Here is a 25,376-nt window from a genome sequence, read left to right as displayed (position 1 = left end):
GCCGAATTAGCAGCAGAGGAAGACGTCCGAAGGGGTACGTTGAAAATTCCGTGCATTGTACGGAACACGGTGGGTCAGGTGTCGATCGATCGATCGATCGATCGATCAATTATCGGAGAGATTCGGAGAATCGGAACGGCGGCATCGGCATCGGTGGCGGTGACGGTGGTGACGATGTAGTTTTCGGTAAATGTGTCGAAGCCCACCGACCCGCGATGCGGTGTCGTTGCCCTCTTCTCTTCTGCTCGGTCTGCTCGGTGCTGGTTGCACGGCCTGCCGCCGCCGCCGCCGCCGTCGTCGTCGTCCAGCTATCCCCATCTCTCTCTCTCTCTCTCGCTCTCTCTCTTTCTCTCTCTCCTTTCTCATCCCTCTCTTTCCCAACCCTCCCTCCTCTCCGTCCCTCATAATCGCCTCTCTTTCTCTCATTCTCTCTCTCGCAATGCATATACACCGGTAAGAGCTGCTGCTACTACCACCGCCGCCGCCGCCGCCGCCGCCGCCGCCGTTGCTGCTTCTGCTGCTTCTACTGCTGCTTCTGCTGCTGCTGGCTGCTGTCGCCGCTGCTACGAGTAGGTTATCCCTGTCCCCTCCGCGAGACCATCCTCTTATTCCCACTCCTCCTTCGGAGCACCTGTCGTGCTAGGGAGTTCGGCGCGTTAGGGGCGCTTGCCGGAGGTAAGTAGACGGCAGGTTATCAGTCCGCAGAACATCTTCGTCGCGAACGGAACCAGTAAACCAGTGTGGTTACGTATTCTCTGTTAGAGCGGTGGAGCGACGGAGAAAGATTGAAAGAAAGAAAGAGAGAGAGAGAGAGAGAGAGAGAGAGAGAGAGAGAGAGAGCAGGGTGAAAAAAGAAAGACATAGAGAGACAGAGAGAGAGAGAGAGAGAGAGAGAGAGAAAGAGAGAGGGGGGCAGAGAAAGAGCGAGAAAAAGCAAAAGAGGAAAGGTGGAAGTAGTACTAGTGGTAGTAGTAGTAGTAGTAATAGTAGTAGTAGTAGCAGTAGTAGTAGTGGAAGAGAGGACAAATTGACGAACGTACGTCGCGGATCTTTTGGCGGATACACTACTTGTCGTTGCCGCTGCCGTTGCCGTTACCGGTACCACACTGCCGTTATCGATGCTCAGTTGCATCGGCTACGATCCAACGGGAGTTTGACTCTCGTTCTCTCTCTCCGTCGTGTCCCCCGACGTGTAATATCGCGCGCGATCTTTTCCCCGACGGCGGAAAAGAAGACGTCGTACGCAAGAAAGAACCGTCGATTCCGCAGACGCTTTTTCTTTTTTTTTTTTTTTTTCTCTTTTCCCGTGAGAAATCGGCGCTACCACGGACACTTTTGTGCCTGCTTCCCTGCTTTCGTCGGACGAGCCGCGCGTGAACCGAATCGCGGTTACCGATCGGGATCGGATCGGATCGGATCGTTCGCCCCAATTTGCGGAATGCCACTCGAGAGCGATCATCTGTTACCGTCGCGCGATCCTCGCGATTGATTCGATGCGAACGCCACGCGGAGAACGTCACGCAGATATATTCGGTGAATTGTGTTGAGTGACCGATTCTCGTCTTCGTCATCGTTTCTCGCCGAGACAATTCCAGTTCCTCGGGTGCTGACAAACGGTGCTTCGGTCGATTGTTCGGTGATTGAAACAGGCAGGATCTAACGATTAGTGCGAAGAAGAGGCAAGAGGAAAAGACCAAAAAAAGGGACACTGCAAACGCCAGACAAACGCAAGGAAAAGAAGGCGGGGTTGATAAGGCGATAACGCGGCTGCCGGGATGCGGCACGAGGAGCCGCTAAGCTGCAGCTAACACGTGGCGACTCCGCACGCACTCCGCGATCGCTAGGTGAGCCTTATTCATATATATGTATACAAAACGTCGAATCTTTCTCGTCCCAGCTCGTCCGCGAGTCAACGGAGAAAAAAATTCCCCGCCAACGATCTCGCGAGAATTACAATTTTCATTGAAAAAGATTGTCCAACGTTTATTCTCGCTGGACCGTGTCGACGAGGTTGGTTTATCGACAGGAACGTCGTAGACGAAAAACGTCAAACGATCTCTGGCACGTTACAGAGACGTACGATCGTTCGTCGACTCTGGAAAAAAGAATTCGTTCATTCGGGCCGGGTTTGGTTCGTTTTCGTTTAACGGGTTTCCCATTCAAGCGGGACGGTGCGCGGTTGCGACAGTTAATGCAAACCGGGCCGATGATCCGGCCTGTCGATATAAACGCGCACGCGGATAGAGTGGACCACGGTGAAACTGCCCAGGCGGATAAGGTTCTCGTACGAGGAAATCGGGTGGGGAGGGAATGTGGTCGGTCCGCAGGCAAGGAGGCCTCACCAAATTTTCGTGCCGCTGGTCTGGGCGCAATGTGCCTCGAATCTCCTCCGAGATCGTCTCCTCTCGCTCGCTCCTCTCGCGTCCTCTCTGTCCTTCTCATTTGCCATCTTCTTCAATCGCGAGCACCGAGCACTCCGTTCCCGCGGGCCACTCTTCCACTCTCTTCTCTCTTGCTCTCTGTTTCTCGCTTGCTCTCTTCGTATCCTTTCCTCCTTCTCTTTCGCGTCTCTCTCTCTCTCTCTCTATCTCTCTCTCTTTCTCTCTCTGTCTGTCTCTCTTATTCTTCGCCGAGCAGTCGAGGAGTCGAGCACCCAACCGCTCCGCGAAGCTCCGAGACGCTCGAGAGTTAGCGCTCGCGCATTCCGGTTAGCGGTCCAACGAACACTCTCCGGGCTGATACTCGCGTCTTTCGTCGACGTTACGGAAACGTTTGCCGGTTTACGACGTCCCTTCGATCAGAAGGAATCGGTCACTCGTGAGATATCGAAACTCGAACGAGGAGAGCTCGAACTCACCTCGATAGGAGAGGCCGATAGGAAGCGCCAACTACGCGCGAATCTGCGATTCGAGCCACGCTCTCGGCTTCAACGATAGCTATCTCGATGTATCGCGATGAAAGTTATCTCGGATCGGGATTCCCACGTGCGAAGAACGCACGCCGTCTAACGTACGTACACGCTCGTAAATCCTGTACGTACGAAGCTTTATGACCTCCTCCGCGCGGAGAGGAGACACGTGATGTAATGACCGCAAAATCCCGTCACTATGAAACGGTCGGTTTCTTTTCTTTTCTTTTTTTTTGGGAGGGAGGAAATTATTACGAATGTGGTAAACGTTGTCCCGGTCGTTAACGCTGGGAACCGGATGCACAAGTATAAAAACAACTCGTTTCGGAGAAACAATGACTTCATGTACTTTTAAATATCGTATCGTTTCGAATCTTGAAAAATCGAACGTTATGAGCATGTATGGTCTCGACGAGCAATGACAGACTGGCCATTTTTTTTTTGGCCATTTTTTTTTTGGCCATTTTCTCGCGTTCCGTCGTCGCCAAATTTTGTGCACTTTCGTCGAGTTAACTCGACGTGAAAGCGTGGCTACTGAGGTACCACGAGATCCTGAGGAAGAGATTGACCAGAGAGAGAGAGAGAGAGACCGATTCATCGGCTTCAAACGTACTCACGTGCATAAGCGAAAGAGGCCCGTACACCTGCGTACACCTGCATCATGCCGGTCGAAAATTTGTTTCGAAGAAACGCCGAGTCATCGATTTTGTATCGTCGCGAACCTAATTGCACCGAACATTTTTTTTGAAGACTCTCGTAGCGGTCATTCTGAACGTAACATTTTAACAACAAGACATTCTCCTTTTTCTCATTTTTTTTTTTCTTTTTTCTCTTTGCTCGATAACCATGCAGGGCCATAATGAAATTTACTTTGACAATTTACTCGATGCGTTTGACGAGAATAACAAACGAGATAACGTCTGCGAGTAGTAATCTTTCACTTTTGTAAAAAAAAAAAAAAAAAAATGAAACCGCAAATTTGACGTAAACTAATTGTTCGACTAATCGATCGAATTAAAACAGTACGTTAGATGGAATTAACATAAAGATTCCGAACGGGCGATCGGCTAATAGATTGTCCACGTCTTTATCTTAAAACTAGGAATTGATGACCCGCGTCGAAGCGTTTGACATTCCCAATTTTTCACGCTCGTTCTCTAAAATACCAAGTCGAGGAATCATTAAAGAACATCATCTCGAAAAGGAACTTTCAATATTTGGAAGATTACACGTTGCAGACTTTTTCATCAAATTTAACAATCTTCTCCAAAGTGTATATATCCTATATATTCTGATTCCATAAGATCTTATTAAATTGTTTTGCACCAAGGATAAGTCTCGTCTTCTCTGAATAATACAAACAATACAAAATAATACAAATTTACCAATTTTGTAGAATGGCCTTGGATTTCTCTCGTGGCAATACGGAACCTCGAAAACGAATATTTTACACATTTTTGGGATCTTCGATTGGTTATCTTTTGGTTGTAACGATACCGAGACTTATTCTTGTCCCAGCTTACGTCCGGCCCTGTTTTAAATTCTTTGAACTACTTTCGACCGGCACGATCACGTACACAATCACTTTGAAATGTCTCATAAATCTTGCGGATCATCTTGAGAACCTTTCCGCTACATGCGCCAATCATGTGCATGAACATCAACGCTAACAGCAGACATTTCCCAACAAATCCTCTCTCGCACGAAAAAATCTTGTGACAAGTATTACGTTCGTTCCAATGTTGGAAAAATCCTGAATCTTCTATTATCTGCGATAGAAAAAAAAAAAAAAAAGAAAAAATGTCCTGAAATTTTATTGGGGATAAATTTTTTTACATTAATTGTCAGTGTGACCAGTTTCTCCGGATACTCGAGATGCCGAAAGTAACGAAACGTAACGAATCAATTTGGTTACTAAATGTCGATACGATCGCGTGTAAAAAGAAATAATTCGAGCGAATGCTCGCGAAAGTAACCGGACCTGAATGAGTCGTATAAAACCGCTCATAAAAGTCACATAAAAAAAGAAAAAGAAAGAGAAGGAGAGAGAGAGAGAGAGAAGCGACCGTAATAACCTAAGGAATGTATGGTTTCTAACTCACTTCCATTCTCAGTATAACACTTAATTTATTAGTCAGGTGTCCCGTTTATTTTTCGGGCAAAATCTCCCGAATTACCTTGCTCGATCGAGCGACGCTGATTTTAATAACGCCAGATTTAATAACTTTGTTCATTTATGTTACAAAATCGATAGTTCTGGGATACTTGATATTTATCATAAATAACGAAGCCATTACACATCACAATATAATTTGCACGTGTGTCGGTCCATTGTACCAAAGCATCATTTCCCGAAGACTTTTGAAAAAATTATGCAAACTGATATTCAGTCGGTCGAGCAAATTTCTATTCAGCCTACATTTATTTGTTTCTTTCTTCCTTCTATTTTTTTTTTCTTTTTTTTTTTTAATTACTCAAGTAAAAATATAAACATTTCGTAAATAATTATTTACGCGAAACGATTAGCCGGATGCCGACTGCCATTCGGTCGGACGTTACGGTTTTATTAAGGGTACCGAAGACACGGTGCACGCGTAACTGCTTCCTGAAAGTTACTCGCGACGCATTCTTTTTAAAATTTGCATCGAAATAAGTCGCCGAACGTCCGTTTTGCAATCGCCGTGCCGTCGTTGGCGGGCAAAAGGAGTACGCTAACGGTTTTCGAACAGGTGTCATCTCTTTTTTCCGCGCTTCATGAAATATTCACCAGGCATACGATTACGTTGGTACCAAGCACTAATCCGTACGCTGTACGGGGGCATTCAACCTCCATGGCTGCGGCGTGGCGGCCGCCGCGGCATCGGGATCACGCCCGACATAACTTTGCATTCGTTTGCCCATATAATTTCTCGTGGAATTAACCTTTTCGCTGCTAACGATCGCTACGTGTACAGTCACCTGTCCAGTCTAGTCTGACGTTCAATGTGCACTGTCGGTGACTGTAGTCAGTCAACGTCTGATACTTGCCGCAACCTTGCTGGTTCTGATTTCAGTCACGGCCAATAAAGTTTTGCATTTGTTTCTTAACTATAGCGCATCTACGTTGGCCAGGATTGCTCTGCATAGCGAAAACGTTAATGTTAATGTTTCAGATTAAAGCGCGACTTTGTCTATCTGTCTATCCGTCGACGTTGTAAAATTTACATCGGCCAGTTACGAATAGCGTATCATCTAGTACACGCTGGTGTTTTGCAAATTTTGGCAAAGCTAAAGTTCACTTTATCGCAAACTTGCGAAGCTCGAATTTGCAACCTCGATATGGACCGAATTGTCTCGTACTTAATTACGCATCCAAGCATAATATACAACAGAAACAAGAGTCTAGTATAAAATGTAACGACGTTTATTTATTAGTTTCTATTGCTGAAGGACAGCTTTCTCAAATTCATGAATTCGATCTACCGGGGTTTCCGTTGTCAATGAAACAAATTGCGACGATGCGGAGAATAATAGTTTGGTTTTAACGAAAGAAAAATTCTCAACAAAGAGAAATTTCAATCTAAAGTTTGTCGATATTAACGCGACGATTGACGCTTCATTGGCAACACGTCGCTTATATCGTAAACGTTATCATTGTCCATATATATTGTCAAGTTTTCAGAATTTTTCGTTCTCATCGAATTGCTCTAAATTAACAGATCGATATTGAGCATCGAAACATCGATGCCTCGTGCAATATCACTCGTACGATACATTTTTAATAATATATTATATTTCACGATAGACAGGTGCCAGGAAATAACTATCGTCACGTTGTATTATATTATATTAATACCATAAAATTCGCAACGTCAATGAAAACTTCAAGAGCGAGCAACCGTATCGAAAAGTATCGAATATAGTTCAATTTTCCTCAAAATGTCGCGTCGATTCGCAAGAAGCGTTCATTTTTCGATCGACACGCGCAATTGCCTCCGATCGGGTGGAACTCTCCTGACAGCATTAAAGCATCGACTAAACCGCATGTGACGGCTCTCGCGGATTTCACAGCTCTCGCGGATTTTCGCGCGGTGTGCGTGTCGGTGAAAACGATATCGATCATTGGCCGATTCGCCGATTTCCGCGAGCCGCGGAGCACACACACACACACACACACACACACACAGTCGCGCGAGCGTTATTATCGCATTCTGGTCGAGCGACAGTGGTGGTGGCAGCAGGCTATAATACTTTACGCATCAGGCGTCGCAAATACTGGTGGAAAAGCGTAATCGGAGCGGGGTTGAGCAGTGGTAAGCGGCGCGGAGCGTGTATATACAGTGTTTCGTCTAACTGAGTACAGTGAAATATCTCGGAATGTGTTGAAGCTACGAAAAAGCTGTTCAGTATAAAAAGGCGTCTTACGTAGTATTAACTATAATTTTTTCATTTATATAATGGAGGATATTCCAAGGTCAACTTGATTCTTTTAAATCAGACCATACATTTTCTTATTCGTATTAGCTGGTTTCAATACGAATCCAAGGACCTACAATGTCGTACCGTTTCTTCTAGTTAGTTCTAAATTAATATAACGATGAAGTTTGCATCAGTTTACGTGACGCGACCATACACAATACGCTCATTTCATCGTCCTTAATTTAGAATTACCAGCTGTCGTAATAAGAAAATATATGGCCCGGTTTAAAAAAATCAAGTTGATCATTATACGAATGAAAAAATTATAGTTAATACTACGTAAGACACCTTTTTATACTAAACAGCTTTTGTATAAACGTCTTTTAACTTGAACACATTCCGAGATATTTCACTGTACTCAGTTAGACGAAATACCCTGTATTTATATATATATACACACGTGAAAACCGGTATCGGCGTTAGATTCGTGCCATTATCCATATAGTGCCACGGCATTACGTTCATTTGACACGCTATCCGCGCTGGCAACCGGCACGGCTGAAACTGTTTCAAATCGTGGCGTGTTAAGTCGAGTCCTTTGCACGCGCGTGTTACGCGTCTATGCGTTACGCGTATATGATCCACGCTCGTTACCAGAGCCGGCTTGGTCGGATCGTTGGATCGCGACGCGTAGACGCGGGGAGGGAAAGAATCCGCGCCGCTGCCGGTGCAGACGCGGATTATAAACGCGGGCAGGCCTAGCCTGGCGCGTCATAGCGTTAACCTAGTTCCTTCCCCTTGCTTCTCCTGGTTTCCATAGCCAAGCCGAACGAGGATAATGATGATTCGCGACAGCTGTCGGTTTTGCGGTAAACGATTGGAGAGGGCCCCGACACGCCGAGCTGGCTCTTGGAATTCGTCGGACCGTGTTATCCTGGATCTCGAACGGGGCGAACGGACGAGCAGCCGCCCCCTTCGGGATCGCTCCGAAAAAAAAGAAAAGGAAGTAAGGAAAGAGGACGAGGAGCGAATTAACACGGCATCGCGTCGTGGAAAATTGCACGCGTAACAGAGGCCCGTCGATGTGAATTTCTCGACGTGGAGCCGAGAGAGGTCCGATCCTCTTACGCTTTATCGAATTAACGCGTCCCGGATGTGCAAAAGCTTTCTATCGTTTATGTAACGGATGTAGGTTACGTTCGCGAATAGGCACACACTACGGATAGAATCCGTCCGCGGTCGTAAATTCCTCGTTCACCAACAATGAACCTACTTACTTCCTCGTCCATATGTCGGCGGATCTCTCTCTCTCTCTCTCTCTCTCTCTCTCTCTCTCTCTCTCGGATCAAATTGATTTTCACCTATTAACCAGAGAGGAGGACGCGGCGATCGTTGAGAAGAGCCGAGACTCGAAACGCGGTGGTAACGGGGTTCGTGTTATAGGCTTTGACTCTGTAACACGATGTTCGCGCGGGTAATTATCGTCTTCTGCGCGAACACCGTGGAAACCACCACGTTCTCTGGCTCGCGTAAGCGCACTCTTCCTCCTCCTTCTCCTCCTCTTGCTCCTCCTGGACTCTCCATTCACGATGCTCTTATCTGGCAGGCAGGCGTGTGTACACGCGTGCATTTACATAAACGTACACCGCGGAGTGCATTCACACGGTCGGACACACAGGGCGCATGTGTGGCGCGCGTAATACGCGGCTGCCACGCAGCCTTCATCCGAGACGATCGGTACGCAAGATGGACATACCGCACGCGATACATAATTGCTCGTCGTCGCGCCGGCTGTCTTCTGTGCCGCAACGACGATCACTGGGTCACATTAACCGTTAATGTTAACATAACCGATCTCCGGCGCGGTGAATGGATCGTAAAGTCGATTACTCGTCCGGCTACAGCTCGCACTGATCCTCCTCGCTCGCGGTACGTCCTGTCTCCTTTACTCCTTGTATCCTCCTTCTCCTCCTCCTCGATTTACCGAGCAATAAATTCTTGAGCGGCAGTCGCGTTCGGACACACACGTATCCACGAAGGCCCGGGCATTATTTCAAATCGTTTCATCTATCCGCCGGAAGGGATTAATCATTCATCTATCACGTTTTTAACTGCCCCTCACAATCGGTACCGACTGAGCTTGATCGAGATCGTTAATAGTAAACACGTTAGGCTATTTACGGCGCTAGTCGGTCGTTAGAAATTCGAAAAGCCACCTTTCTTCGATGGACCTTTATTCTTTAATGCGTTCATCTTTCTTTTTTTTTTTTTCTTTTTTTTTCTTTCTTTAATTTATCAGGCAATTTACGAGGACGTCTTGTTATTCGATGGATCTGTAACGATGATTTATGTCCACTTAATGATAATACGCGCGTAACAATAATTAATGATACCGTGGTACAGTTACAGTTACAACACGTTACTCGGAACAATTAGCGAATAACGTTTATGAGATTCGTCACATGAATAATTTATTACGTTTGAAGAATTGAGAGATAGTCGTTGCGTCTTTGGTATTTGCCGGGAAATAATAGATTATCATCGTTCAAGTTACGCTAGCGTGAAAATGTAATTTACTCTTGGCAGAGATATTTATCAGAGCGCCCAAATTTCGAACTACCAGTCGAAATAATTACACACAGACGAAACGTGCTGCGAATTTTCGTGCATTCGTTTGAAATTTTGTATCCGAAATATAGGAAAATATAGGAAACAATCTTTCATCCAAGTTCCCACTCTTTTTTAATTATACTCGCGAAATATGCGAGCGCGAAATTTTTTGCCTCGAATGAAAATGCGAAGAATTCCTTCAATTCAAATATCAGGCAAAACTTGAGAAATATTCAGATCCGCGTCACAATTATCTCGCGTGGAAACGCGATTTTCGCCGAGCGATTTTCAAGCAACGCGTTTGAAAGCCGCTTGATGCAAACGTCCATTACGAGAGACTCTTTTTCGAATAATTCTGTCATTTCTCATCACGTTGATCGCCGCATCGTTTACAAAACGATATTTACATTTGTACGCGATTATAATTAATCGTTGCTCACGATCAATCGACCAATCTAAGCGATTCTTTTCGCCGTGGAACGAGTTTGTCGTTAAATATATTAGACGATCAGCAGCTGGGAGAATCGACATCGATTCTCGCTTGATTCGTTCGGCTGATTCTTTCGGAATAACTTACCGTTGACTTTGGTGACATTTACAAATTACGGACGTATATAAGAATTAACGACCTGAAGCCCGGGTCGGTTATATTGGTTATATGGGAGATCTATGTATCTTTCCCGTGATGAAATAATACGTCTCTCTCGCATACCGCGAATAGTTCAGACGCACGAAACGCTGGGAAATCGTTGCGTCGGTGTGAAGAATTCCACGAGCCCCACAAACCATGATTTGCAACCATGAATCAAAGCTCTTTTCAACAAAAAAAAAGAAAGGAAAATAGTATTTTCTGTGAATATTCTTTACGAATTCGAATAATATTGTAAGTAACTACATGGCGAAACTAAGTATTTTTACGTTTTTAATTTTTCATTTAACATCAAGAAATATGTTACTGAAGAAACTTTAGATTCGCACGATTTTTACCATCAATGAACAAATTGAAGACTACTAGTGATTAAACACCAGAATCATCGAAATGATCGAAACGACCAATTTATAATTTTCGTTGGATATTTTACAGATGTGAAACAGTGTATTTTTAGAGATTTAAACGATCTTTCGTAAAATGTATAAATAACAGTTTGCGCACTTCATCGTGTCGTAAAGTTTCCTACCTTTTTTTACTTTGACGTCTCTGGATGGAAATTTTACGTTTAATTCTAACACGTTCAAAACTGAAGAGTTGGAAATCTCTCTCGAGTAAAAGCCATCCGTAAAAATTGCAATTTGGGTGCTCGCTTTAGTTAAATTTAAATTCCACCGGCAAGCGAGCAGCAAACCAGCAAAATAACCAACGTAACAACCGGTTGCAACGTGTTCAAATGATTTACGCGCACATGGGAAATGAACAGACACCAGGCAGGGGGGGAGTTCGATGATATCGCGAAATATCACACGCTACCCGTATATCCATCGATATCCATACTACGTTTCAATATCCAGCCTATAAAGCGGTTGCTTTACGACGTTTTAAAGCAACGCGAGAGATCAAGCTGTATAACGACAGGGGGGAGTGGGCTGAATCTCGCGGCATAACTAACGCGATCAAGAGATTTGCGCTGGGATTTACTCTAGCGGAGACAAATCACCGTGTGCCGCGGCGGCACGCGTGCACGTAGGCTGCGAACCAAACCGACTTGATGGAACAGAGAAAGAAAGAGAGAGAAAGAGAGAGAGAGAGAGAGAGAGAGAGAGAGAATCGCGCCTGGGAAAGGACGTAGTCGAGATCTCACGAAAGGATGCCACGGGGAAATTATTAGCGTGGGATCTATCCGGCGAATCCCAGAAATGGCGAGTTGGGGACACCGTTACCGCGCCGCCGCCACCATCAACGACCGCCGTAACCGATCGTTCGAGGCACTTCGCGAGACTTTCAGACATTCCACGAATGTCTAGCTCGCCCGTCTTTCCTCCAACGCTTCCCACCTCCTCCGGTGAAAAACTACGCGCGCATAATAAATAGGTAAGTTAGACGGCGCGGGATAGAGGAACGATGCCTCTTCGTGAACCACACTGGACACGGTATAATGTAATACGTTGTACACGTTCGGTATATTTCTGATCTTTCGCGGTCTCACCTAGGTCTTTCCTAGGCTAGATAGTATCTGTCTTGCTGTGTGTACGCACAGCAGGAATTCAAACCCGAGATGAAAGCCGGGTGTATCCGGGAACAATCGGAACAATCCGGGATGATTGGCATCTCTCTCGGCCGGCCCGTTTAAACGGCGAGTAATCGATGGAACACGAAACACTCGGTTTTCCTCGTCGTCGTCGAAAGCACGATGGGGACCCTCGTCGCCGGCCATAACACGGCGGCGAAACGCACGAGAATAGCAGTTACACTGTAATAACAGTACCGGCGATAATGGCTGTAACAGCGGTTAACATCGACGATGTTGATGGCGACGATCGCCGTCGTTTGGCTGGTTTTGCTATGCACCGAGTTGGCTGGCTTTGCTTCGTCAGCAGGCATCGTTTTCGATTCGATGATACGTATCGAGTATCACGTCGGTCAAGATCGCGGCCGATTCTCGCGACCGAGTATCGCTGAAAATCCTAGGATGTTACGTACGTGCGTTATGTACGTACGCAAGTGGAGCAGCCTCGGTCTCGTGTCTTCGCTGTAATTAGTCAATTAACATTTCCTGTTCGCAGAAACGATCGCGTTAAAATTTATGAGGCGAAGAGAAAGAAGGAAACATTTTCCTCGAATTGTGTTTACAATCTCATTCATAACCGCCGTTCTCCCGCGTGTCTCAACACTGTTCCGTCCTCCGTAACTTTCGTGCAAGCGTTGATCGGCGAAGATCGGTGCCGTTTCCCACGAGCCACAAAAACACTTGTATCGTGATCCGAACGAGATTAATAACCAGGCCGTCGAATAATCAAATGGTACGAATATAAAAAAGGGGCTCGATAAAGACGTAACGTGGCGAAGTTTCTGTCTTACGACTCTAGAATCGATGGCTGTTTCGCTAATAACCCACATTGATGATCGACACGCACGAATCGGCTCCACGCAGATTCGAATCGATCGCATTGAGAACCATTGTCGCTTGCGACTGCGTTAATTGAACATGTTTAACGATACGGCATTCTTAGCATCCAGTCGACACGCTAGCCAGCCACACACGTCGACTCACGAGCCAACGAACGGCCGCTGACGTTCGACTATTATTCGTAATCTGTGACGTGCCACTTACGCGTGCAACACAGTAGTAAACTTAATTTTAATTAACGTCCTCCGCAGCATACATAGCAGCGTCGTGCTGTTCATGCTCAGCTGTTCGCCCATGTAAGCCAGCTGGTTCTTCCTTTTGCCTCGTCTCTTACGACGCGGACCCTATCCTTTCCTGCTTGTATCTCCAACTCGCGGAAAAAATTCATTTTTACTCGGTGATACTTTGCCAACATTTGAGTGAAAATTGAATCCCGCGAGATTCGAAACGCAATAAAGAGCGGATTTTCGAAGTTTCGATTTTCGATATTCGAGCGCGGGGCTCCTCGTCGGGATTAAGTTCTCCGAAAATCTACGTCGATGAGAGAACGCTCAAGGTCGCCGGAGTGTAGAAAAAAAGTATCGATGAATAGAGTAAAGAGCGAAAGACAGGCAAACAGTAACGCTGAAACGAAGAAAGAAGGTGAATCGCTCGAATCGGTCGTATCGTCGCGACTATTCAGTTATTAAGAGAACGAAGTTGTGTAAACCGATCGCTGTTGTCAATTGAAACCTTGGTGAAGAGTCGATGCATTTAATTTGAAAAACAAAATGAAAAAAAAAGAAAAAGAAAAAAGAGAAAAAAGAAACGGCGGACCGAAAAACGAGTCACAAATTCGCTCGGAGCGATATCGTCGACGCAATGACGTTCGCTAAAAGCGTACTATCGAATCTCGCGACAATCTCGTGAGGCTGATCATCGACAATTGGCTCCATTATACGACCGACGATTGACGCTCACCGCCCCGTATACAACCGTCAAAAGTCCATCGACTCTTAAGCCACTCGTAAATGGCTTACCGCGAAAACGGACCACAGTCGTCGAGTTTTATGAATGGTCGCGGTAGAACAGGTTTCAAGTCCGTGTGTATACGCGGATCGTTAATTTTATTTTTATCTCGGGACGGTTTTATTTCCCCTTTTTAATCCCGGATATACACACGCACGCACGCACGCGTGTCTCCTCGAACTCGAGAGCCGCATTTTCCCGTCGGCTGTTATGAAATTGAAATTTGAAATCGATCCAAACTCGAGGAGTCCAGCTGGAGATACATCCGGCGGTACGTGTTTGAATTGAACAGACAGGCTGCTTTGCCTATTTATCGCCGCCCATTAGAATGACGCGGCAAATAAAATGAAACGAACGACCACTCCCCTCTCCCTGTGATTATCATTTCCTCTCGTTCGTTTAGTTTCAGCCGTAGGTGATCGCGCGGCGAGATGTGATTACCGAGCGAAAAATAGCCGGCCGCTCTGATCGATCGTAGGATTTACCGTACGCAAAAGTAGCATTAGAAGGATGATCAAAGAAACGGGGAACCGGCCGAACCGGTAACGTATCGTTTATCGATTCATTAGCGACCTCGCGTTTCGACCGCAACGTTGGCCAGCCAACAATGCGTCGTCGTTCCCTAAGTGTGTCAGACACGAACCTCTTCCCTTTCTGATTCTTTCGCGGTGTTGCTTCATTTCTTTCTCTGTTTCTTTTTTTTTTTTTTTTTTTTTTTTTTTTTGACGCTGGATTAAATACAAGGTTAGCCGCGGAACGAATCGACTTGGAAAACTAGCACGGAAGTGTTAACGAAACTCGTGACGTCGGATTAATTTCTTTTTCGTTCGTCACGTGTAGATCTTATTGAATGTTTCCATAATACGTACATATATCGAATGTATTATGTACAAGCTACGTTAAGTACTATGAATGTCGATGAATTATCTGTAGATGATCATGGTAATTTACGATTATGAGATGACTAGAATTTTATTTGATTTTTACATTCTCCGTGATATAATAAAATTCAACTAAATCAACCGTTTCGTTACGAGCGCCGGATTTATCCGTCAAGACGATCGTTTTCAATTCAGACAGTTGGAACGATATTTCTCACGCGATAAGAAATTGTTGGAATGAAAAAAATCTTTCTTAGTTTTTTCTACAAAAATTCTTATTGTAATTGTAAAATTCTTAATCCTTTCGCTGCTAACTGTAGCCGGCGTCGGACTGTCGTAGCGAAATAGTTAAGAATTTTATTGAACAATACACGAAATGTGCGTAAAGTTTCAAAAGCGGAATGTTTTCACTGCCAATCGTAATAGGTTCGATACGTAATACGTGATCGTAAAAGGACGAAGTAAGTAACTGTCGACGGTGGATAGTAAGCAAATCAATCAGTCTTGTTTATCTGAAATTGATCGTAAACGTCGCGGATTCCCAATACCAACGAGAACGGATTGAACGCGCGCGTACGCTGGAAACCCCATAACCATGATTTCTCTTGGCAAATCAATTTTACGCCGAGGCCTCCTTGGGATTCGAACCGCGACCTGACGGACAGTGTTCAGTTAATTTGCTCGCCAGACCATGGTGGTCTGATAAATTAAAATTAAAATAGATCCGGCTGCGAATTCCTTTTTGCTCGTCGGCTCGCTCGCATACGATTACAATAAATTAACCGTTTACACTCTAATGACAAAATTGTTTGTCGTTTTTCAGGAAAGCGTATCTCATCGTGAGAGGCTGGGACCTCCAGGATGCCAGGGGTGTGGAGGTTGCTACGTATGCTGATCTATATGGTGAGAAAAATAGCAGCGAGATTGCTGTTCATACGCGATTAAATTCGTATCAGAGTGGCACAGTGTCACAGGGACACTTAACCCTTTGATTGAATTTAAAAATCGACTGACAGTAAATGTGGAACGTGTGGAACAGATTAAGAATGCATTCATTTTTTTGATGACAACAAAGCTAATTAATTTTCAATTCTAAGCATCCCTGACTATCTATACAATGCTTTAATTAATTAAACGTTGAAAGCGTTAAATCGATAGCTCCGTTCTCGGGGTAATTCTAAACCGACGAAGAAGTAATTAAAACACGGATACTACCTCAAACATGCTGTGAAATGATCATCTGTTGCGCATTTTCTTTTTTTTTGTTTTAAATAAAGGTCTAATGAAGGTTTAAATAAATAAAAGTTTTTACGCTAAACAATAGGATATGCTACAAAAAGTGTGTAAAAACTAGATCTAACTCCTTCTTGCTGAAAATCTTTTATTCGTATCCATCGTTTTATTTATCCGGTTAATATCGAGTGATTCGTGTTCTCTTTGTAGCACAGATTTCGAAATGTTCATCGATGAGAATGAATTTGATGATTAATCAAACCTAATCATTTCAACGTACACATCGAGTCGTTGATGGAAATTTCGATAAAATAATATCAATCGTTCAGAGAATCGTCAGCGAATCGAAAGAGTACGAATATTTCTGCGAATACTTCGCTGTACATACGCTGAGTCAACATGCGTAGAATTGATATATTTGTGAAGCATTCGCGGGACCATTGATGAATGGATAGGATACAAACAGGTCGGATAAAGGCAAGTCGAGCTTCCGGTTCAAAGGCTATCGAGTGGTTTAAATAGCCAGTAAACCAGGCGACTCGGCAACATCCGACTGAAAGTATGTTACTTTCTCGCATAATGTACGAACGATTATTGAACATGCTCGAGTGAATAATGAAGGCAAAACGAGGATTAGCACGTAACGTGCGTACTTACGATCAAAGTTTCAACGCTCGAAGAGAATCGGCAGACACTGTTCCAGACGGTTGTCGGAGATCGTTAAATACTTTACGATCCGAGCAGGAATTTACGGCCGATGGAACAGAGTTTCCATCGGCAGGAAACAAAGTGCGAACAAGCGACGCAATTGTCAAAAATTGATGGAGCATCGCAAAGAACACCGAGAACGTCTCCAGCTTTGATCAGTTTCTTCGGTAATGAATCGAAAAAATCGAGGAAACAAATAGTTACGAAAGTTACAACCAACAAGGTGCAACAATCTCGGTCGATTATCTTGCATCGGCCGAAAGTTTACACGCGTATGCGAATTTGCATGCCACCATTAGACGAGGGGAAGCAAGTTATTAGACTGTGAACGTGAAAAACGAGTTGCGGATACTACTAAATTGCAGCGGCTCACGCATAGTCGGGACACCTCGTGTGGCACAATATCCCGCGCCCATTTACACCGTGCCAACGATTCGCACGATTCTTCGCGCGATTCTGTCTCTTATCCAGCCGGCCGTTCCTTCGGTAATCCAATTAAGCCGCAGAGCATACAGAGCCACACGGCTACCAATTCCGATAATGGGCTATAATTTTAGCGAACTGGTGTGTTTGCTGACGCGGTGTTGCTCATAGATCCCTTAATTAAAGGCTAACGGGCTGGCGTTACCAGGTACCAGGCCACACCAGGCCCTAAACGTGGCTGGTGGAAGCCACGGTGCTGTTGAAAATTAGAAATTAGAAAAGAGAAGAAAGAAGAAGACGAAGAAGAGAGACGAAGCTCTGTCGGAAGACACTCTGCGTGGTCCCTGATGAACGTCGTTACGAAACGATGGCTAATGAAAAATTTGTCACAGTTGGATGACAATGCGATGACGCAGCAAGAGACGCGACAGCTTGCAAGCGGATATTCGTGCCTACTCTAGGTACCGTTACGCGTATCTTACGACCTTCTTTTCCCCCGTTCCCCTCTTTTCTTCTCTCTCTCCCTTCCTCCTCCTCTTTGCACCTGCTTCCTCTGAAAGTTATTCAAGACCCCTGCACAACCTATTGCCCCCGCGAACGCGTCTTATTGCGTCTGCAGAGTGAAATCTCTTATTGCGGTTTCGCGCAGGAAATGCATCGTCCTCGCGCCTGCCCCTTCGAAATTTATGCGCTTCCGTACACACATGCGTCCGACGTAGCGCTTGCTCCGGTGGATTTCTATATTCGTCGCGGGGATGTATGTACGTAGCTGCTCGGTTCGATTTCCATCCGCTCCGTTCAAACTTCATCTCCTCCAACTGACGAGCAGCGTGTCATTTTTCGTTGGGCAATTCGAATCTTGCGTCGGGTGATTTTTTTTTTTTTTTTTTTTTTTTTTTTTTTGCGAATGTGAATTCGTGTTTTGAGAGCTTCGCGGCGAGATGAGACGATGAAAAATAGATCCAAGTAGTCAATGGAGTCGAGTTGGGGAAATCGATATTTCCAAAGATGCTCGATGGTTTTAAGAAACAAGTTCAACTGAATTACAACTCGGCAAAGTTTTGTTCATTCGTAGAATTTATCTTCAACTTTATTCTACGTTACTTCCCTCTGCCATTGCTTCTTTCTACGTAATTACACTGAAACATAAATAACAAAATTACGAGAATAAAACGAACACGGGAATAACAAAATTAATAATATATAACATAATTATAGCATAAATAACAAAATTACGAGAGTAACAAAATTAATAACATATAACATAATTATAGCATAAATAACAAAATTACGAGAATAATAAAATTAATAACATATAACATAATTATAGCATAAATAACAAAATTACGAAAATAACACTGGAAAATAAATAACAAAATTACGGGTATAAAACGAATTTAATCATTAACCCCCCCCCTCCCCCTAATTACTCTCGTTATTAAATGCATCGCACAAATTGACGCGCAATCAAGCAAGATCTCGAGCGTACTCGATTCGATCCATTCGCGTCGAAATTTCGCAGTCCGCTTTCCCATTAGCCTCTAAACGAGTGTTCACGCCATAAGCGAGCAATAACAGTTTTTCGGAGGAAGCGCCGTAGAAAAAGTCGCGTAAAACTGTTCACCGTTTGCTTTTGTCGCTTTTCGCGCGGAGAGACAGACAACGCAACGTTTTAAAGACGGTAACTTCGAAGTGATACGCGAAGCGATAACCGAAGTCTTTATTGGCGTCCACTCAAAGGGACGTGACGCGAAGAAATAGTTGCTCGTCTCGAGCAGAAAGTACCGCGTAAACGAATACGAATACGAATACGAGGGAAGCTATTTCCGTGTGTCGCGACGAGTACAATCCGAGTACAACCGTTGGGGAGGGAGGGGGAGGAGACGAGCATTAGTATTCGAACGCCAGAAGAGCCGCGATGTGGGAAACTCACCTACCGGCGTGCCTCACGTTCGAGTAACTCGGAATACTGATACGTTCGTCTGTTATAACGAACTGCCGTGGAATCGTAAAGCCTATATTCCGCCAATTGCTTCCGGCTTCAGCGCACGATACAAATATCGCTTGCCATTCGTTTCACGTTTCACGAAAACACACACGGACGCATTGTCTTCTCTCGATGGATGACCCTCCGGCATTTCGCAACTTTCGAGCTGTCCCTCTCTTTGATACAGAACGCGCAGATGATGATTACAGAATCGAAGAAAAATGCTTCTCATCGCGTTCGATGTCTATTTCGACTTGACGGGAATATTCGTTCGTTGACTCTTATCGTTTGCGTTTCAATTTCACGTGGCATAATTACTTGGATGTCTATTTTGCGATTATTTCTGATTTTAACGGAAATATGTTCACTGACTCTTGCATAGTTTGTATATTTTAATTTCATGTCATTAATTGATAATTGCTTGAAAAGAATTAACGTAAAAATAAAATATATAACATTATAATATATAAATATGTTATATATATTAAATAATATTAAATATTAAATAAATTAAATATATTATAAACTATGATATATATAAATATATAAATATTAAGTATAATATTATAATATACAACTGTATTATATATATTACTAAATAAATTAAATATATTATAAACTATAATATATAAATATATAAATATAGTATAATATTATAATATACAACTGTATTATATATATTATTAAATAAATTAAATATATTATAAACTATAATATATAAATATAGTATAATATTATAATACATAATAGAATCACGAACGATATCAATGATTCTTGGATCTCAAAGGCTGTCAAAATTTTTACAATTAACGAGAAACAAGCATAATAATAAATTTTCCATTTCAAACATATCTTCCGACAAAGCTCTTCTTTGCTCTTTCAGCAAACTCACAACATCGCATTACTCTTTCAGCAAACAGACAACACTCTCATTTGCAACTCTAATTTATCTAATACTGGTTCGCTAGTTAGAAAGTAACGATCGACCAACAAGAGAATTACACTTAAAAATCCTGGCTATCTATCAGACAGCCCAACTCGTTTCCTATCAATCGTTTGCCATCGATCATCGTGCACGATCAACATTTTCCTACAATGTTCACGACAGACGTGGAAAAATTGCTCTGGACGATTGAATCTCGATCACCGCGACCGAGACCGAGTGAACCAAAGGCGAAGCAAAATGACGCCCGGAGAAAAACGAGGCTCGCTCGCTCGCGAGAGACCACGCAGCGCACACGTACATACGCACGCGCGCTGTGCCGTGTATACCAGGTGCGTAATCATTTCTAATGAAACGTTGTCATTTAACAGTGCGATTGTAAGAGCACAGAAACTTGTTTTCACTTGCGCGAAAAACGGCGACCGTTAATGCAGCGGTAAAGACGCCTCTCCCGTTACCAGCATTGCGCGAGCACGGTGTACACGCCGGGAACACCTTCCTTCGAAGATGCTCGCTTAGGTACGCGTAGGTACGTGTCGCTGGGATTTTCTGCGATTCACCGGGGCTACATACGAAGGCACATACGCCCAAAGCTGTACGCGGGAAGAATGCTGGCTGGCCAGGTGGCGATTTCTAGAAATCCACTGGAGGCATGGTACACGCCTAATCTCCCGCAGCCTGGCACGCTGTGCCGCGATTTTCCTGCCCGGCATTTCTAGGATATCCCCGCGTTTCGCAATGAAAAACACCACGCCGTATGGATCACCGTGGAACAGGCAAACGTCGAGATGGTATTTTCTACGAGCGTTTGACGATAGTTTCATTTGCACGTTTCTATTCGACGCAATGTCAGCTCGCCTGAACTCCGATCGTTAACAATCTTATTAACTCGTAAACTTGGAACAACAGCAACAGCTGAAAGATGCACCGTCAATTGGCGATTAAATTACGATTTAACAAGGCAGAAAATTAAAAAAACGCAAGCAACAAATGGAAGAGCGAACAGCGTTGTAGCGTTTCGTTCGTAATCGGAATGATCACCAAAAGAAAAATTGTGAAAATAATAAATAAGAGTTGAAGTATATTTTTAACTTGGGTAGAAAGTTTTATTTCGCCGTGCAAATAATTAATTCTCGCCGGATCATTGCCATTTCGAGTTAGTAATTTCATTAAACTGTTTGCACGTGTCGACTGTTTCAGAAATTGAAGCAAGTAATCAATATGATATTACAAGTGTATATTTATTTCGATAATGAAACAATCGTACTTGTAACATCACACTGGTTGTTTGCTTTAATTTCATGTAATTTAAATATATATATATGTATTAAAGTAAAGTTTGTTCCTCCACACAACTTCTCGCTAAGTACAGTTCGATAATAAAATTTTCAATAATCACTTTTGAATGAATGAAATGCGATAGTTAAGTACCGATGTCTACAATCTTAATTCACGAGAAACATCCGAGATACCTTTCAACAGATATTTAGCAACCGCTACAGGAACGATCTCTACTCTTTTATTGCGCCCAACGTTTATGTACACGAAGGTATCCTGTCGTGAATCGCCGAGTTACGATCGTTCATACACCTGCTCAAGAACCATCGCGTAATCATGTAGGTCAGTGAAGGTTGTGCAACGTGTACTTTACGATCTAGCGAAATGATCGATCGAAGGGATTTACGATCTTTGAAATCGCTGTTACTAATGAATTTCTCACGAACGTAAATCCACGGCTGTGCAACATCATCGAGCAAAATTGCCTTTCCACGGTTACAGGCCTCTCTGACACGTTTCCCGATAACGATATAATTTCGCATTTTCGCGTATCTTTATTTTCAACTAGCTATGGCGACGACTATGCCATTACGATTATTTAGCGCAAATTACACTTCCAGCCATTTCTCCACGATCGCAAATTCTACGAACGACAAACGAGCGATAATTAAATGAACGTTTCGCGTGCATAGAATGGATGAAGATGGAATTCCCTTGCAAGCGTGCGTCGATGATCCAAATGCATCAAAACATGAACTAAATTCAAACTCTTGACGAACTATAAATTATTGATAATATCGACATAAAGATAATTTATTTTATAAAAACAAATGTTTCACCTACAGTCTTCGTTTTATAAAGAATAATATATAAGCAACGATGCTATGAATTTAGTTCGCGATTATTCCAGTTCCGGATCGCTATGCGACGCGACGTGCGCGTCAGAGATTTCTCGATTTCTACTTTCCTGTAAACGATTTTTGGCTTTTTCCCGCTTGTAACATTCACGATATTGCTCTATTAATTATCAGAGCATAACTTGGAGTGTAAAAATTTCATAACGGTTATGTATCTAGGTAACTATACCGCAACTCTTGCCGTTCCATTATTCCAAATTTCTTTAACATTGGCGCGCTCTATTGTCAAAATCATTTAGCTAATTTTGAAACGTGCAGTGATCGCTCCACAAAGTCAACACTTGAGCGAAAATGTAACTTCTTGGGTTAGGCCGTAAATCGAGAGTAACACGAGGAACGTAACTAACGATCGTTAGAAGAGTTCATTAAATCTAATTGTACGGTCATTCAAGTAATTAAATATTTACTGCATCTCGTTTAAGAGGAAGAAACGTGAATATAAAGCGGTACAGGATACACGTGATTAAGATAATAAACTCCACCTTGTGTTAACGCGTTCGCAACACGCGTTTAATAACTTTAATTTACGCGAGTACTCGACGCAATTTCTACGACACAATCAGCCACATGCTCGGCGAAATTTCTCAGCTTTTCCAACGTACTTTCTAATAAATCAGCGTATAAGATAAAATAAGATACCGTTAAACTAATCTAACAATGAAAAATCAGCGCCAAGTGCCACCTTACTTGGATGATTAATAGTTTCCGCGTGATTAAACCTGTATCGAAAGCAATAGGTGACTATCTCACAGGTAGATTCATAATTACTCTTCGTAAGTTTGTACATGGCAATAATATTTAAACAACATTTCCATCAGATGCAAATATAAATTCGTCTCGCTTGTAATAAATCTCAACATGATATTAACCGTACTATGAATTAATCTTAATCATAAACTTGAGCTTTATTTTATTTTTCATCACTGCAGAAGTGGTACAAGGTTTCCATTAATTACATAGTATGAAAGAGATGTAACATCTTTTTATATTACAGTAATATTTTAACATTCGGATGTTATATTATCAGAACAGTATAAATCATTTACCACCAGCAGAGATTTTATTTTAGTGATATAGTACTCTAATACCAATTGCATTTCACAGAATTTTATTTCACCCTTCTCCGACAATTAATTTTCTCCACTCACATCATCTCCATCAGATGAAAACATAAATTCGTCTTGCTTGTAATAAATCTCGACATAATATTAACCGTACTATGAATTAAACTTAAGCTTTATTTTATTTTTCATCACTACAGAAGTGGTACAAGGTGTAACTTTCCATTAATTACATAGTATGAAAGAGATGTAGCGTCTTTTTATACTGCAGTAATATTTTAACATTCAAATGTTATATTGTTAGAACAGTGTAGATCATCTACCACCAGCAGAGATTCTATTCTATCTGGTGATATAGCACTTTAATACCAATTGCATTTCACAGAATTTTATTTCACCCTTCTCTGACAATTAATTTTCTCCACTCACATCATTTCCATCAGATGCAAATATAAATTGTAATAAATCTCGACATAATATTAACCGTACTATGAATTAAACTTAAGCTTTATTTTATTTTTTTCCACTGCAGAAGTGGTACAAGGTGTAACTTTCCATTAATTACATAGTATGAAAGAGATGTAGCGTCTTTTTATACTGCAGTAATATTTTAAATATTCGAATGTTATATTGTCAGAACAGTATAGATCATCTACTACCAGCAGAGATTCTATTCTGATGATACAGCGCTCTAATACCGATTGCATTTCACAGAATTTTACTTTACCCTTCTCTTCCACGATTAACTTTCTCGACTCACACAATTTTTGCACCGAAACGAGTTACGCGGCAACAATTTTTCGGAAAAGTTCGGGACGAACGTTCACAAAAGAGCACTTGCAAGGGCAGTGAGGGGGAAACGAGAGGTTCAGGCAGAGTTCAATGTGTAGTAAAAACGTATTGGTTGAATGCACAGGTGGTTGGCTTGAAGAGCGTCGGTAGCAATAGCGACATTTGGCCGCTAGAAAGGCCAGAGGGAATGCCAGCCATACAGTCCCTCGAAGTGATGTGCGGAAAGGATCACATGGACGTGCATCTATCGTTCTCCCAACCCTTTGAGGGCATCGTCTCGTCGAAAGGCCAGCACGCCGACCCGCGATGCGTCTACGTTCCACCGTCCACCGGCCAGACTTTCTTCTCCTTTCGGATAGCCTACGCGAGGTAAGATTGCTCCGCCGCGCGAGAAAACGTATTTTACGTACGTATGGGCGTTCTCGCGTCCATCGAACCGTGTCTATCCGTGAAAGCGATCTTCATGGGCAAGCTGTTTCGTTGGCGCGGCAGCACGCGACTCGATTTAGGGGGTTTAACGCGCGCGGAAACGTTAATGCACGAGAGATCGATCGTATCATCGTAGTTTGTCCCGCGCGCCCGAGGATTGCTAAGTTATGACTTTAATTGGAACTTATGGCTTACGTAGCCGCGATAAAGGATAATTGGACAAACGATTTTGGCTTTAACTGGAAGTTATTTGACGGACGGTTAATCTCGATTCTCGAATGGAGTCTCGCGCGCGTATTTCGATGGTTTCTGAAAATGAACGTCCGACAACGGACGGACGTTGTTCGTTACATACATATGTACGTAAATGAACACCAAGTTCGTTAATGAATTGACGAATGCTCGAGTCTAGATCTTTACTCGTTTGATCGTAGGTGCGGTACCAAGCCAGACATGCACGGACAGTTCTATGAGAATACCGTTGTCGTTCAGTACGACAAGGATTTACTCGAGGTCTGGGACGAGGCGAAACGGTTGCGATGCGAGTGGTTCAACGATTACGAGAAGACCGCCTCGAAACCGCCGATGGTCATCGCAGATCTCGACGTGATACAGCTAGACTTCAGAGGTATGGTTTTCTACTCTACGTACGCAAGCGTTGATATTCACAATTTGATTGGCACAAATGTGACGATATCGTTGACATCGTAAGTAAGTTTCGACGTGTCTGTCGACATT

At 43.3% G+C, this 25,376-nt stretch overlaps 1 protein-coding gene across 2 annotated transcripts in view; it reads left to right on the top strand.

The window, feature by feature from the left end:
- The window catches only part of LOC122531164, a 48,727-nt gene that overhangs the window by 20,493 nt on the left and 2,858 nt on the right, over positions 1-25,376 (top strand). The window contains exons 1-4 of one of the 2 annotated variants that reach the window (XM_043658852.1): positions 646-1,844; positions 15,691-15,770; positions 24,334-24,578; positions 25,073-25,266. In XM_043658852.1, coding sequence (XP_043514787.1) covers positions 15,729-15,770; positions 24,334-24,578; positions 25,073-25,266 — 481 coding nt within the window. In that variant the 5' untranslated portion in view covers positions 646-1,844; positions 15,691-15,728. Of the gene's footprint in view, positions 1-645; positions 1,845-15,690; positions 15,771-24,333; positions 24,579-25,072; positions 25,267-25,376 lie in introns of those variants that run through there. The other variant, XM_043658853.1, reaches the window with a different exon arrangement.

Source organism: Frieseomelitta varia, unplaced genomic scaffold, assembly GCF_011392965.1.
Source record: "Frieseomelitta varia isolate USP_RPSP 00005682 unplaced genomic scaffold, Fvar_1.2 scaffold_379, whole genome shotgun sequence".
Taxonomy (NCBI): domain Eukaryota; kingdom Metazoa; phylum Arthropoda; class Insecta; order Hymenoptera; family Apidae; genus Frieseomelitta; species Frieseomelitta varia.
Note: the sequence above shows the minus strand (reverse complement) of the source record. Positions and strands in the feature narration are given on the sequence as shown.